Below are 16,755 nucleotides of genomic sequence, written 5' to 3'. Positions count from 1 at the left end.
CTTTTCAACTCAGCCGAATCCTCCCAAACAATCCTGACAGGCAAACTCCTGACAGGCAAACCCCAAACAAAATCAGAATCCCTGTGGGGCTTTCCAGGACTCCACCAGCTTTGTTATGTGGCTTCTTCAGCTTTCATGTCACAGCGACTAAACAAGGGAAACAGGCATCCGTGTTCCAAGGAAGAGGACCTTGGATAGGGACACATCCTCCTTCACACAGTTGCTTGCTCTTCCCCAGGGCAGGTTTTATTTTGACAATGTGGCTGCTTCTCTGAACATATAGTTAAAATTGCAAACCCTCGATCTTTTTTTTTTTTTTTAAATATATATTTTATTGATTTTTTACAGAGAGGAAGGGAGAGGGATAGAGAGTCAGAAACATCGATGAGAGAGAAACATCGATCAGCTGCCTCCTGCACAACCCCCACCGGGGATGCGCCCACAACCAAGGTACATGCCCCTGACCGGAATCGAACCCGGGACCCTTCAGTCCGCAGGCCCATGCTCTATCCACTGAGCCAAACCGGCCAGGGCCAAACCCTCGATCTTAATTTGCGATCTCAACTTGGCAATCACATGATTATTGGAAACAAGAAATGCTCCTGGGGGTGGAGGGAATCAGGTACTTGGTTCTTTGTGACAAAATGCAAAAGCTCCCTTCCCAACCTTTCACAGCAGTGCTGTGGGGGGGGGACGATGAGCTATCTCCTACAACTTCTATGACCTGAGACACAGTCATTCCTGCATGTGCCGGGGTGTCCTTACATCAGATACAGAGGGATCTGGGTTTGCACGTGAGAAGTGTGTAGCAGAGAAGAAACAGGTACTGTATTAGTTTGCTGGGGCCACCATAACACAGTGCTACAGACTGGGTGACTTGAACAATAAAAATGTGTTTCCTCACATTTGGGGAGGGCAGAAGTCCAAGATCAAGGTTTTGGTCAAGTTGGTTTCTTCTGAGGCCTCCCCTTGGCTCCTAGATGGGCGTCTTCTCCCTGTGTCCTCACATGCCTGTGTCCTCATCTCCTGTTCTGATGACCCGGATCATAATGGATTAGGGCGCTCTCTAATGACCTCCTTTTCATTTAAAATTACCTTTTTAATGATCCTATCTCCAAATACAGTCACATTCTGAGGTACTGGCGGTTAAAACTCCCACATATGAATTTGTGGCGAAGGGCACAGGTACCCAGCTTGAAAAAGTAAAAATATCTCCTAGAGAGATTTTATCTTCTTAAAAGCTAAGAGAAAAGCCCTCCGTCACTGCCTTAATTAACTTTTGACTTTAATATCCCATTTTGAAATTAAGCTCTTCTTTCCACTTTTGCCCACCAGAAGCACTTAGGTCTTTCTGCCTTGTATTGTGGTTAACCGTGTCCTTCTGAGTAGCCTGTGAGACCCTGAGGGCAGGCAGGACTGTCCTTTAGTTACTTCTTTATGCCTCCACCACAAGGCTTCCTGAGAGGGAGATACACAGCCAGCATTTAAAATGGTTCACTCAACAAGCACTGATGCTGGCTTTGTAGTAGGCTCTGTGCTAGCCATTGGGTCTTACGTTCATTGAAATGAGGTGACTGTGGTCAATATGACTAAAGAATGCAACCTGTGTCAGACTCGGAAGGACCATGCCTGGATCTGTGTTATTCAAGGCTCACGCCAGCAGACATATGGTGTAGGGGACGGAGGGGTTGAGGCAGAGCTGCCATGGAATCCAGTGGACAGGTAGGGTTCGGTGCTGTGGTGCGAGTCAGCATACAATTTTTATTGTCCATTCCCCTACCTTCGGTCTTTTTGTGACACTGGGCAAATTGCCTCATTTTTCTGGTCCTCAGTTTTAAGCCTTTTTAAACACAGACTTAATGAAAGAGTTCCTTTATATTTTGGTTACAAAGGCTTCTAAAGCTGAGGGTTTGTGGCTCCTGGCCTTGCATTATCTCTCATTATCCTGCTCCTCCCTATACCTCATCAGCATTTGTTCTAAGCAGCGAGGTGACTCTGGGAGCCTGAAACAGGTCAGGTAGGCGAAAGGAGATGAGCCAGGCTGACCGCACAGACCAGAGGGCAGAGGCACACAGTTTTGCTGGCCCAGCTGTGTTCCAGGATGTCTCAACATCCACACTGAGCTGGAAGGAACCACTGAAAACTGCCTATTCATCAGGAGAAGGACTGTGTCTTGCTGAATATTTGCACGTTTCAGCAGCATTAAAGGAAGTTGATGGTTTTTTTCTTTCTTGTCAGCCCTTCTCCTGGTCCTCATTATATAACCCACATTTTTCTGTGCTTCTCCCGTCTAGCTTATCAGACTTGCCGTTCTTTTTTTCTGTGCATGTGGCATATTTCCTACGTGATTCTACTTTGTATTATGTCCTTGGACAATTTTGGAAGCCGTGGAAGACTTTGCCTGCTTTCTGACTGTTTGATACAAGAGCACAGGCTGAGTTCGAATGTGGCTATTAAGAAGCTGCCAAGAGTTTAAACTCCATCCAGAAAGTCATATATTCCCTTCCGGGAACAAAACAAAAAAAATCCACTCCAGCATGGAGTTGGGGAGGTGGGGTGGGAGATGATGTCAGTACATACTATTATACGTCAGTTGTACTGTGCACGGCTGAGCTGTGTTTAATGTTTACATCCTCCTCTCTCCCCATCTTGAGGCTGGTGCTTTTTTGGTGCTGAGTATTCCCAGTATATAAATGCAATACCTAACTTCCTGCAACTCAACTATGTCTTCAAAGGCAAAACTTCTCATTTCAAACAAACAGTAAGGAACACGGCACACGGAGCTCTCTTAAACACAGAGTGACAGCTTACATGACCTTTGGTGATATGAAAGTGGCTTTGACAAATCTCATTTGTCTGTGCTTTCCTTGGGGCTGAGAGAAGACAGTTCTGAGGCTCAGGCTAACTCTTGGGTGATAAAACAGTAGAAGATGTGACTGAAAACTATGGAGAGTGGTATGCATAATAATCTAGGAACTTGCATACCATCACACTTCTCTGCAAAACCAATTTAAATCAATTGAATAATAAATGCATTTCTCAACCCTTTTATATAAAAGAGTGTCACATGCTAAAAATGGATTACTTAGATCTTCTTAGAAATGTCACAGTAGTCTTATTACACATACCCATGCCAGTATATGTGTACTTTTCTACACGCACTTATAGACATAGTTTTTTTTTACCAAGATCAACATAGTGTCCTCAGGGGCTCAGCTTTGCAGTAATAATAATTCTGGGTCCCTGACACGCATCAGTGGTCCATGCAGGTTTAGTGAGCTTTTAATAATGACATAAGCACCTGACAATTCACCACCCAAAACCACAGGTATGACTTTGACACAATTTATATCTAACATATGGCTATATCCCCAGCTCATCCCTTGCCTATTCCCCACTGAATACAACTATCAGTCTGAATCCTGTGTTTATCACTCTCTTACTTTCCTTTTTATATGATTTTATGGCATTTATTTGTAACCTTATAAAATTTTTAAATGTTATTTGTGTTTAATTTAGAATATTTTGAGACTTACTTTTTTGCACTTAATGTTTTAGTGTCACTACAGTTCAACTGTTTTGACTGCTTCTGTGAACATACCACAGTTTATTTTCCACTCTCCCTTTGATGGGCATTTGGGTTGTTTCCCAGATTTGCTATTGTGAACAGTGCAGCTATGAGCATTCTTATACATGCCCTTTCTTGTACAAGTGCAAGGAAGGAATTCTGGAGTACAGACTATGGGAAATGTTCAACTTCAGGAGACAATGACAATGCTTAATATTTTATGCAATCATCCTACACACATATATACACGTGGGTGTTTTCGATTGCTCAAATGGACAGTTGCTACACTTAAGTGATAAAATTATGCTATTTTTCATTTTACTCAGAAAATGTTAAAAGAAAAAGTATGTATTTCTTCCACAAGCCTAATATTATGTAAGTAGATACAAATTGGAGTGGCTTGAGTCAAGCTGCTAAACTCAGACAAAATCAAACAATACCACTGCAGTAGAAATTATACCTTCCATGGAACAGTTTTATCTCAGGTCCAGGGAAAGATTAGCTTCCATACGGTACAAAATGCTGAGGTAAGAGCCCACGATGTGGACATTGATGCCTGGATGTACACCAGATCTCCCCTAACCCCTCTACATGTGATGTTGAAGGCATTTTTTTCTTATCTGCAAATAGGACTTTTCTTAGTTGAAAAAAAAAATCCATGTACTTTCTCTTTAACTGAGAAAGATACAGATGCCTTTTCAAGCCAAACAATAGTGTAATTAGCAGCTTGTCAATAATCATCAGCACATACGATTATCTGAAATTTTACTGTTCTTTTACCAGCCCTGTCATCCACTAAACTCTACTCAGTGGTTTGATTGAACAATTACTCTTCTTGTTCAGAAATTATTATCTCTGGAACAAAGCACAGCCCTTTGCATTTTTTAAAATTGTCAATTTTTCTATTTGGGTGAAACAAACTGGCTAATTTGAATTATAATTCCACATGAAGCTGCATTTCACGAAGACAATGTTTTCTGCCTGATGAACAAACAACTTACCTTCACATAGAGCTGCTGGAATTCCTCGAGGTTCAGCCTCCCGCTTGGACAGTCCTTGAGGAACCCTTTGTACCACTGCTTGAGCTCATGCTCGTTAAACTCTGTGCTCTTCACCAGGTCCTCCATCACCTCGGGAGCCAGTTTGCTATTCTGTTTCCCCATTTTGCCTGAAGAAAAGCAAATTAATGCAATTAGTGCCACGGCTATGATTATTTCAAACTTGATTAGGAGCCAAGCTGGAGTTCTGAGCAGTTCCTTGGAACTCCCTCCAGGGTGTCTGATAAAAGTCTCCCCAAGTCTACTTCCTTCTATTTGGTATTCTAGAAAAGAGATTAGCACAAAACCCTCTTCTCACAGTTCAAAGGGCTGTAGAGTTCACCCTCCTCCATCATGTGTCATCTTTCACATGGCATTGGTTACCACATGGGAAGGCCTGTCCCTTTTTATGCTACTCATGTAAAGTATATGGGCATTATTTATATTTTCTTTCGATGAATTAAGTTTATTTTTATTTGCTACCCAGGCACCTAATTCTACATTTAGTTTGTGGAAATATTGAGATTATTGATAAGAACAATAAGGCTTTGTAGCAAATAATCAAAAAGTGGCTTGGAAAGCTGATCAGCAATGGTAGGGAGTCTCAGTTGTTCTAGTTATAAAGTTGCAGATTTTTTTTTTTCCAAATGGAAACAGCTCATGTTTATTAGTCAGATTGATTCTCTATTTTTCTTCTTATCTTCAGAGACTTCCAACAATACCGCTTTCAGTGTTGACTAACTCTTGGTGGCTTTTTCAAAAGATCATTTGGTGAATTTCAGCTGACATAATTCCATTTTTTTATTATTACTGTTAGTAAGTAAAAATAATAGTACATTAAATAATGTTACCTAAAAAGAAAGAAGAAAAAAAAAACAATGTTACCTATGTCAATTATGTGCCAAGTTATGTGGCCATTATCACAGTAGACTGTAAGTGAACAGAGCATAGGTTTAAAGTCATTCCTGATTTTTATTCCTTATTTGGCCATTTACTATGTCTCACTTATGGCAATGTTAACTGCTTTATCTTCAATGTCTTCCTTAATAAAGCACATATAATAACAAAACTCTTTTAGCTTCACTGAAAGAAATAGGTAAACAAAGATAAAAATATTCCAAAATTAAAATAGTGCAGGAAAATTAAGGATTACTTTGTAAAATTTCCTTTTAGTGTTGTTTTATAATAAAAAAGAGTAAAAACGAATTAGCCACAGATTGATTTAAAAAGTCAAAGCAAACTTGAAAATCTAAGGGACCACCAGAATAATGAATATATCACAAGATCTTTAAAATTGTTCAGAGGAGATTGAGTTAGGTTTTGAAGAATTTACCCAAGTGGACCTAGTGCTGCATTCAACGTTCTTGAGACAAATTCTCTCCCAGGCTCCAGGCAGGTTTACGCTTGCAATAGCCCAGAAAAGGTAATCTCATCACATACTTTGTTATTATTTTTTTACCTTCTTCTAAAACAGATTGCACACCCATTGTCAGGAACCTGCCCTAACACTGAACAATTCTTTCACAAAGCCACTCCCTTTGGGGAAGGCTTCCTCCGCAGCGCCATCCCAACAGCACACAACCCAGGGAGAAGATACCATTGAGATGGCCACTTGTGTTCTAGGCTCTTATGTTTGAGAAAATGCCCTGAGGATAAGCATCCATGCCCTTTGTTATGGAGCCCCTCTATTTACTCTTGCTCTTAATTTCAAGTTCCAAATCTCTTATTAGCAACTGTCTCTTAATTATAAGTTACTGTGGGATTCCACAGCTGGATATGGAAATCAAGTAAGTACTCAGGTGTCTGGGTTAATTAATCTGAGTAAGAAAACTGTAATTCATGGCTACCCTGGTCATCAAAAGATGTAAAACTTTCAATACTTGGTTCTTTTTAGAGAATTACAAATTTTCATTATTGAACTAGAATCTCACCTAACAATAACAGCTACTGAAGACTGAGTGTTGGCTGTGGATTAGGCATTATGTTGAGCACTTCATGAACTTGCCTATGACTTTATGACAACTCAGCAATAAGGATTAGGGCAGCTCTCTCAAGATCATACAAATAGTGTGTGGCAGAACTAAAATTTAAACCTGAATCTGCAAGACGCCTATGCACAATCACAGACAGGTGAATGGAAGGCATGTTAAGTGAAGGAACAGAAGGAGCAAAAGCAGGAAGAATCAGTGTCTCTTGGCAGAGAGAGAGAGAGAGAGAGAGAGAGAGAGAGAGAGAGAGAGATCAGTCACTTTGCCAGAGCCTTCTTTGGAAAACCACAAGCTCAGAAGTGAGTTTGTATTAATAATGGAAAAATGCATTAAAGATTATTTAAAACCACCTCTTCCAAAAGCCTTTTGAAGGTCAAAGTGTCAGCTTCTCTCTGATGCAGGAGAGCTTGGATTTTCCGTGGATCACTTATAATTGCTTAGCCTTCCCCAGCTTCCTGGGAAGAGGGTTGTCTCTTACACATGCAAGGAACATTGTCAGGACCATGAATCACGGTTCTGAACAATCAAATGCATAACTTCATGCTTCTTGGATATGCTTTATGATCAGCACCATCATGCAGGTGTGTCTGGCAATGAGTGAATCATTCAGAAAATCAAGTTCTGAACTGGCTCAAAGTTGCATTGACAATGCCCTCATCAGGACTTGTCTGGATTAATGACCAACCTCCTCACTGGGCTGTCTAACTCCAAGCCACCTTTTTCTGCATGGCTGCTTGAATGAATTTCTGGAATATAAACCTCACCATCTAATCCTCCCCCTAAAACTCTCAATAATTCTCCATTGTCTACAGAATGTAGTCCCCTCTCTCTGCCATGGCACCGGTCCTGCCTACTCATCTGTCTTTTCACTTCATATGCCTGGCAACCATCAACTATTGCAGGTCTCAGGTCTTACATGCTTCCACAGGTCCATGCTTTGTACATGCTGCTCTCTTTTCTTAGAATCACATGCCCTTTGTTTGCTCAGCAGACCTTTTCTTCTTCAAGTGGCTTCAGCTCACAGGCCACCTCCACTGTGAAACCTTCATTGACTTTACAAGGCCAACGTAGGCATCCTTTCTCCTAGGCATCCCTCTTACCTTGTAACAGCTTCCATGGTTGTTATTATTTAGTTTCTTGAGAGAGAGGACTGTCTTTTATTTATCTTTCATCCTTGGCACCTCATTCTAAATGCTCAACAAATATTTTTTGACAGAATGAATGAATGAGGGGGACTGACCATTATGAAGTAGATGCTCAAGGACCTTGTCACTGATCTTCATCAATTTATAGTATTTGGTATGTTTTATTCTGAAAAAAATCAGTCTTATAATAATCTATAGCTGAAGAGAATCATTGTAACCATAGTATAAAGTGCAGGCAGCATGTGGCAGGAATGTTTCATTGACCTGTATAGAAACTAGTCAGTCTTCCTGGAGGTTGTTTTCTTGTCTATCTTCATCATTAAATTTTGAACATCTTGAAGGTGAGATCCATTTTTTTATCTCAGTACCCTCAGTTCCTGGCATAAAGGCGATGCTTAGTAATGTTTGATAAGTGAATGAAAAAGCATCCATGGGTTAACACTCCCCACCTACACTCCTTTTGTTCTGGGCAGCAATGATATGGGTGAAGTAGTATCTTTCACTTGGGACCAGGAATACAGAAAGAGTAAAAATGAAAGTAAAACTTTATCAAGTTCCCAGTGATATTGGGAGGGAGATTTATCCCAGCTCTGTTTCTAGTTGATTCTGTGATCCTGGGTAAGATCCTTTCCTTCCCTGTGGCTCAATTTCCCTCTTTGAAAAATAAGTGATTTGGACCAGATGATCTTTAAGGCCATTCTAACCCCTTCCATTCACTGATTTGCAACCTAAGTTTTGTAAATATGAACATTGGAGTCACAGACTTCAAATTGGCTGTCTCAAAGGAGTCAGCACATGTGGATTTTTTTTACCTGAGAACCTGTCTGTACTTGAGTGTTTGTTACCTTAGAAGGGAGGGGACAGGGACTGGTGTATTATGTTTAAGTTTGAGCTCCAGGCTGCAAGGTGAAAACCAGCCCAGCCACAAACCAAGTAACTTTTCACAGCTTGAGTTACAATGAAGAGAAACTTGGTGCTAGCCACAAAGTGGGACTGGTGGAGGGGTTCTGATGGGCAAGAGAACCCCCACCAGGGGTGGACACCTTGAGTGAAATTCCAGTCCCACTTGCCTGTAGAAAAGACGAAACTGTTCTACACTGCAGTTTACAAAAGGCCTTTGTGCACATTTGCCAGTATAACAATGCGGTAAGAAAGAGGTGATTACCATCCCCTCTCTACTGGTGAGTTTCAAACTCAGAGAGATTAAGTAATTTACTCTAGCTCAACCAGCTAGTAAAAAGCTTAGGACAGAATGGAAGAACTTCCACTGGTTTCTAATACAGGTTCTCGGTCATCTCTTGTCTGGATTCTGCAGCCACCTGCTAGCTGGTCTTGCTACCTTGAGTTTCGCCCACTTCTCATCCACCTTCTACCCTGTCTTGATAACAGTAGTCCAGAGCAGAAGAGGCAGAGCATGTAAGAGGGCCCTTAGGAGAAACCTGTAAGACTTCCTAGAAGAGGGAAAAAGACCAGGAAGGGGGGGGTGGCAAGAAACACCCACTTGCATCGTGTGTGTGTGTGTGTGTGTGTGTGTGTGTGTGTGTGTGTGTGTGTGTTGCCCTGAGTTGTCCCTGACCCATGCTGATATCTAAGTCCAGCTTCCCAGGACACGGCAGGGCCTGCTGCATGTAATGAGGCACACAGAACATCAGGTCCAGCTTCTCTCATGTAATCTGGCCATCGGCCTGGCAAGGTCCATGTACAGACTGGGGGACTGAGATGGAGCGGTCCAGGCACAGGTGCAGATACACAGCAAGATGAGCACATCAACAGGGAAGGAGCCCGGGAAATAGGACTCAGAGCAGCAGAGAAAGGGCTTTAGGGGCTCAGACTGGAGGCCTGTGGGATACCTCACAGGGGTCTGGATTGCAAGTTGAGCTGGTTCTAGTGTCAGATTACCTGCGTCCAGCCTTTAATAGAACAAGGGCTCCTCACCTGAACATGGATATAACTGGAAGAGACTAGCCTGGCTCAGACTTAGACTCCTGCCAAAATTGCCCTTTCTTTTCCTTACCACCCATGTAAATCTTACTCCTTCTGCGAGGCTTGGTCCCAATGCTGTGTTCTCCATGACACTCTCTACAAGCTCTCACTACTGTCCTCTTTGTATCAGTAATGACCTGTGGCCTGGTTAACTCTCAGTACGTCAGTTTAGCAGACATTTATAGGCATTTTCTATGAGAAAGGCCCTGTATTGGGCATGGTGAGAGAAACGGAGAAGACATGGTTCCAATCTTGAAGGGCTGAGAACTGAATGCAGGAGACAGTCAAACCTCCTGGGATATGGAGCATGGTGAGGTGAATGCTCACAGCACAGAGCTAAAGATCATAAGGAACAGAGAGACAAATTCTTACTAGATCTGGCAACTTCTCCTTTAACTGATTCCCAGGTGAAAAAACTCTTAAACAGTGTTTCCCAAACATGTCCGAGTACAAGAATCATCCTCGGTTGTCTTGGTTAAAAATACAGCTTCATGAGACCCATTCTTTGAGGGAATTCTGTGCTTTTAATGAGCTACTCAGGTGAATATGATCCTCAGTCAACTTGGGAAGCACCGATACAAATATGAATAAAAATCAAAGTCTAAGGACAAAACACCCAAGGCAGCCCAGACATAACCCAAGTTCCTCCCTCCCTCCACGTGACATCCCTAATATGGTTTCAAGATCCAGCACTGGGGACACTAGCAGTGAGAATTTAGAATCACACAACTATGGATGACCAAAGCTTAAAAAATTTGCCCCTGGGCTCTTCTGTTTTATGCCCTTCGCCTTTAGGTTGGAGAATTTGAGGCTGTCCAAGATCCCATAGGTGACTGATGACAGCCAGGGTGAGAAGCCCTATCTCCTGACCTGGCTGGGTGTTCCCACCCTGCCACCCCCTAAGCGAGCTGCCTCCAGCCCAAACAAAGCCTAGAAGCCAGGAGGCATGTGTATTTCTGTGCCAAGTGTTGAAACAGTTCCCATCGCCGACCCTTTTGGATCCTATAAACAAATGACACGAGGTTGCTAGTTTCCAGAGACTGTTGAAACAACCCTGAAAACCAGACTCCAAGTTGCCCGGCACATTGTGTGGGGTATTCTTTTCGAATAAAGGCAAGTATCTGACACGCTGGTTCTTTGGGCTCGTCTCTCCTTCATCCTCCCGAAGCCAAGTGCTCACAGCCCCCAAACTGCATGTCCCAGGGCACAGGGAGAGATCACCGGCTGGCCTTTTACGCTGTCTCTGTGGACCCGAGCAGCTTTGGAAAAGGGGAGAAATCCTTTCTCTTGGTGTTCTCTGGAGACTTTACTCAAACCCTGAACCGAATGAGATTAGAGCCAAGGTCCTGGCCCACAAGCATGAGACAGGTGGGGACACAGACTGCACTCTTGGGGACTCACGATGAGGGAGTATTTATTTGATCTCTAATCAACGAGGAGAAACATTCTGATGGCAGTGGCAGTGTGAGAGCCAGTGACAAGAGTTTCATTCCAGAAAGTGTAATAAATACAGAGAGATGAAAGCAGAAGTGAGCCCCAGGGATCAATCACTTGATCTAACTCTCTTGTTTTCTAGAGAAGCCCCAGGGAGGCTAGGGGACTTACGCCACGGAACACGGAGTTAGTGACAGAACCTAGCAGTGCCCTGGCTACTGAGGCTCAGCAATAAGATTGGAGGCCAGTGATCCGTGGGCACTTAGATGGGCCGAAGTTCCTAGACCCTGCAGGAATGGGGAGAGCCAATCCATGTCCTGTGACCAGGGTGTGAAGAGTGGCCCTCTTCCCTAAGCTGTCCCTCTACCGCTCAGGGCTGAGAGCCTGAAGGGGCCCCGGAGATTTGCTGGATGGGGTAGCCCTGACCCAAGGAAGGATGCTGCTAGTGGACCCGAGCCCTTGAATCTGACTAAGTGGTTCCCTAGGTGGTTCCAAACTACCTGGTAAGTAGGTGGCCAAGTGCTCATGGACTCTACCTGCAAGGGGTCAAGTGGACTGATCAGCCTTAGGGGTCAGACCCAACTGCCATCTTCTTTCTCCTTTCCCAGGAACAAAGGACATTTCCCAAGTACCTGGGAACCACAGCTTAGACTACATAGTGCCCAAGTGCCAGGCTATGACTTTGGAAATGTTTCTGCTCAGACTCAGTTCCCTTTCACCCCATCTTGTGGGTTCCTTTCTTTCTTAATCAGGGTGCAATGCCTTTTATTTTTTACTTAAACTTAGTTTAATGGAGAAAAAGGTGTGCTGGTGTCAGACCTGGGATGTAATGGTGCTTTTGTGCATGCAAGGTGTATGACTGTTGACAAGTTACTCAGCCCATTGGAGCCTCATTTTCCTCATCTGTCAAATGGAAATGATGACATTGCTCATTGGGTTGTTATGAGAATTACTGAGATAACACATTAAATTCCTCCCAACGGTGCTTTCCACATAGTGGCTGTTCAACAAACAGTAGCTATTCTTACCCTGATCACAGGACCCAGCAAACTGGGCAGCTCTAGCAGAGAGTTAGGCATTTCAAGATTCAGGCCTAGACATCTAGGAGTCAGCCTAACCTCTATACCTACACCAGCTCTGGTAGGTATAAAGAGAAGTACACAGGTTGTGAGACATGGATAATTTACCATGGTCCTATTTACTCTCCTTTCTTTAAGTAAAAATGCTTCATATCTGACTTGACATATTCAAGTCATCTGAGGGCCCCACAGCCCTGAGTAAGCATCAACTATTGAGTGAAGCTTCCATTCAATTCCTTTCTCGCCCACTGAACAGAAGTATGAGCTGATTAATAGCTGGTAACCTTTCAGCTGGGAGTGTTTCAAGCAGCCACCCACTTTTCTGCGTCTTATTTTTACTTCCCCGTGCATCTTGTCTGTGACTATTCAATGTGTTTGAGAATCAGTTTCTATGAAAGGAAGGGGCCGTCTCTGGCAGCACCAGAACCTTAGTTCTGTGAGGTAACAGAGGAAGTGCTTTCACTAATAATCACAGCCTTTTGTCCAACAGATTGCGATCTAGGTTGTGCTGCCAAGTCCCAGTGGGTAGGACCGTGGCCCTTATCTCAAGCAGCAGGGAGGCGTGAGAGAGAAGTGCAGACCAGGGGCCCGTGTCACCTGCACATCCCCAGTCACAGGGCTAGGAGCAGCCTGGAGCATAAGTGGTGTGTATCCTCTCCTTGTTCTCAGAGTGAGGACATGGGTATCCTGAGGGGCGAGTGACAAGTCCAAGTGTTTACTGATAAAGGCAGAGCCATTCAAGTCTTCCGGTTCTTAGGCTCTTTCCCCTCGGAGAGCCCTTTGCACTGACCATGCTCCTAAACTGTGACCTGCACGGTAATTCTAAAAAATACTTTAGCTGGTGTGGGTGGGTCTCAAAATACAGAGAACTTTGAAATGGGCATATAAAGTTGGCTTTATAAAAGTAAAATGTTCTGCTTGAAGGACATGTAACAATAAATGTATTCAACAAATGTTCATGCAATATTGTCATATAATACAAATGTAAATATGGTTCCCAAATCGCTCTCTAGAGCAGGCCTTTCCTGAATACTAGATAATATATCTATCTGCCTGTTAGACATGTCCACCTTTGTATCCTATAACTTACTAGACCCAACATGTTATCTTTGTTTTTAATTTTAAAAAATATATATTTTATTGGTTTTTTACAGAGGAAGGGAGAGGGACAGAAAGTTAGAAACATCGATGAGAGAGAAACATCGATCAGCCGCCTCCTGCACACCCCTTACTGGGGATGTGCCCGCAACCAAGGTACATGCCTTTGACTAGAATTGAACCTGGGACCCTTCCGTCTGCAGGCCGATGCTCTATCCACTGAGCCAAACTGGTCAGGGCCCAACATGTTATCTTACTGGGCTACTCTTTGGGTAAATGGCCCCACTATCTGCCCAGGGACCGGTTCAGTACCTGTAGTTATTGAGGACTCTGCTCTCTTTTATGTTCTTTTATCAATCATCAAGTTAAAGTAGTCTGTAGGTTATACTTCCTAACTTTTTCAAATTCCATCCACTCTCTGTTGCCACTACGTTAGATCAGGCCATCATCTTCCTATGTCTCACTCTGATTATCACAATAATCTTCTAATTTGTTTCCCCATCAACAGTCTTGCCCTCCTTAAATCCATCTTCCACATTGTAGCCGAAATGACCTTCTGAGGCATAAAATCTAATCATGTCACTGCCCCACCTCACCCCTTCAGTGGCCTTCATATCCTCCCTCTGAATCCAGTCCTCAGCATGGCACTCAAGACTGCTCTCTCCTCCCTCCCCCGGCACCCGGGAGAAGCAATGATAGGGAGACATGGTGTTGTTGTGGGGGAATCCCCGGATCAGAGTCTCTGACATTCAGGACAGCCATGTTAGGAAACCTCTTTGAGGCTCAGTGCTGCCTTCTGTGAGATAGAGTGTAATAATGTTACCCACAGTATTGTGATAATGTTGTCACAGCTTAAATGATATATAAGATAGGAAAAATCTATCCCATGTTCATTATAATAATTGAGATTCAAATTTAAAAGATAGAAAATTCAAAGAGAAGATGATCCAGAGGTCATTACTTCGGGGCGCCTAAGGCCAGATCTAGGATAGTTCAATGAGGTCCAGAGAGAGATCCATTTAAAGGTCAAAGGAAAGAGCCATGGAGGTGAAGGAGAGTAGAATTTGCCGCCCCAAAATATGCTGCTTTGGCATAGGAATATTTTAGGATGATTATTTTTAAGAAACAGCAGACATAGGAGAATCTCTGAAAACGAAGTCAAAGTTACCCTTCAAAAAGACACATTTATAAAGGGAAATCTCTATCTGTAAGGCTGTTTCCCTCTTTGTACCAGGAACAGGCAGATGTCCAAATCCCTATAAACTCTTATTAATGGAGAAGGCAGCTGACTTAAATCTGCATAACAACCTTGACCTGGATTGCTGGGCTTTGCCTGATAGCTTCCCACAACTGGCTTTCCTCCCAACTAATTTTTTTTTTGTGTCTTTACTGGTGATGGTATTTAAGGTGGTGACTTGGGCCATTTTGAAGAGTTATTCAGTTTTCCTGGTTCTCTCCCATGTATGCTAGAGGTCTATGTGTTATTAGACTTCGGCTTGTTTTCGTCCTATTAATCTGTCTGTCATTACAGGGTATAGCTTAGCCAAAAACCTAGACTGGTAGATGAAAAATGTATTTTCTTCTTCGTATCTCTGGATGTGTCTGTAGATCAAAATCCCCTACTCTCTTTTTAGTATGAGGAAATTTACTTGAAGGTAAGGGCCACCATTCTGGGTCCTCAACCTGGAACTGTTGGCCACGCAGCCAGCTGATATCCTTAGGAAAGGTTTGCCAGGACCCTCCCAAATGGCCTAGGCGGGCTTTCTGTGCTTTGACTGGTTCATGGGACACCTTTCCCTAAAACACCAGAGCTGGGTTTCAGTCCCAACTCTGCCAGTGTTTTCCTGTACGACCTTAGGAAAAGTCTGCTGCCTCTGTGAGCTTCAGTTTTCTCATCCTTGAAAGTTCTACGAAAGTTTCCCTCACCTAACTCACCAGGTCACTGTAGGGAACAAACCATGGAGGCAGTTTGTATATTGTAACGTTGTTTATAACTCTTAATTTAGTGCATTCTCCAGGATATCTCAGGAAAAAACAACAACAACAAAAAATCCAAGACCCAGCTATGGAAAGAAGTGGGCTTTGTGAGGCAGGGATGCAGAGAGGGAGTAAATTGCAAATCCCAGGCAGGGAGGGGTGAAGGCACCTGCTGATGAGCTGCCAACAGAAGGTTCACAAGGAAGAAGCTGGAGGAAGGTGAGTCAGCCACGTGCCCCCTTCGTGGATCTTTGGGACTAAGATGGGCGGAAAAGACACATTTGCCAAAGGTTGCCAGGGGAGTGCGGACCCTCTCTAGGAAGGTTCCTGTCTTTGATGTGTTTCTAGCTCTGAATTATGCTCACCCTGTCCTTGCGGGGCCTTTGGGAAGAATCCAGCAAGGCTGGAACAAAGCACTTCATTGTGGTGCATGATAAATATATTGACTGAAAGGGACAATGCCAAGGCTGAGAGGGCTAAAATTAGACCTTCCGGTTCTGTTTGATTTGGCAGTTGTGTGCACAGGCTGCTAACATGGCATCCTCTACCCACGTCCTTCCGTCCCTGGGCCTTCTGCGAGCACAGGTAACGGGTGCTGAAGGAGAGGAAGCGCTGCTTCCTCCATCACCCTGTGGGGATGACAAATGCTTCTGGGCCTGTGTCCTGCCACTTGGAGCAGTATGTTAAGTAATACTTATTTGAAGGATATGTTTCCTCGTCAGCTAATTTGTAGATTAGGGTAAAACCATACCTCTCCTTCCCATTAATGTAACACTTTTCCATAGTGAAACCATAGGAAATCTCAAGACAATCATATACTTGAACCTTCTACTTATCTTCACCTAAGAACTTGCAGCTGCACCTGTCTAACCAGTGCAGAACCCAAAGAATCAGGTATAAGCACCTTAACCATGCTGTGCAGTAATGTCATCTACAGGCAGGAGCACAGGCCTTGGCGTTAGACATCTGAGGTGAGGTCCCAGTGCTAGCACTTCTATTAGATGGTGCCCTTGGGAAAGTGACTGAACCTTTCCTACCCTGCTCGTTCAGCTTTAAATTACATGCAACCTCAAAACGTTAAGTGAAACAATAAATCCATATAAGTGATTTTTATTTTTTTATTTTATTTATTTTTTAAATATATTTTATTGATTTTTTACAGAGAGGAAGGGAGAGAGATAGAGAGTTAGAAACATCGATCAGCTGCCTCCTGCACACCCCCTACTGGGGATGTGCCCGCAACCAAGGTACATGCCCTTGACCGGAATCGAACCTGGGACCCTTCAGTCCGTAGGCCGACGCTCTATCCACTGAGCCAAACCGGTTTCAGCAGCCATATAAGTGATTTTTAGCAGTAATAATTATAGCTTATCAAGTGCTTACTATATGTTCATGGGTTATGCACTCCATCTTTACAATAATCTTATGAAGTAGATGCCACTATGT

At 43.3% G+C, this 16,755-nt stretch overlaps 1 protein-coding gene across 1 annotated transcript in view; it reads right to left on the bottom strand.

Moving 5' to 3' along the window:
* The window catches only part of VSNL1 (visinin like 1), a 59,431-nt gene that overhangs the window by 24,466 nt on the left and 18,210 nt on the right, over positions 1-16,755 (bottom strand). The window contains exon 2 of the mRNA XM_079792904.1: positions 4,570-4,736. Within this exon, the coding sequence (XP_079649030.1) occupies positions 4,570-4,731 (162 nt within the window). The 5' untranslated portion in view covers positions 4,732-4,736. The remainder of the gene's footprint in view (positions 1-4,569; positions 4,737-16,755) is intronic.

Source organism: Cnephaeus nilssonii (assembly GCF_951640355.1).
Source record: "Cnephaeus nilssonii genome assembly, chromosome: 15".
Classification (NCBI taxonomy): Eukaryota; Metazoa; Chordata; class Mammalia; order Chiroptera; family Vespertilionidae; genus Cnephaeus; species Cnephaeus nilssonii.
The sequence above is the reverse complement of the archived record's forward strand: the minus strand, read 5'-3'. Positions and strand labels throughout refer to the sequence as shown.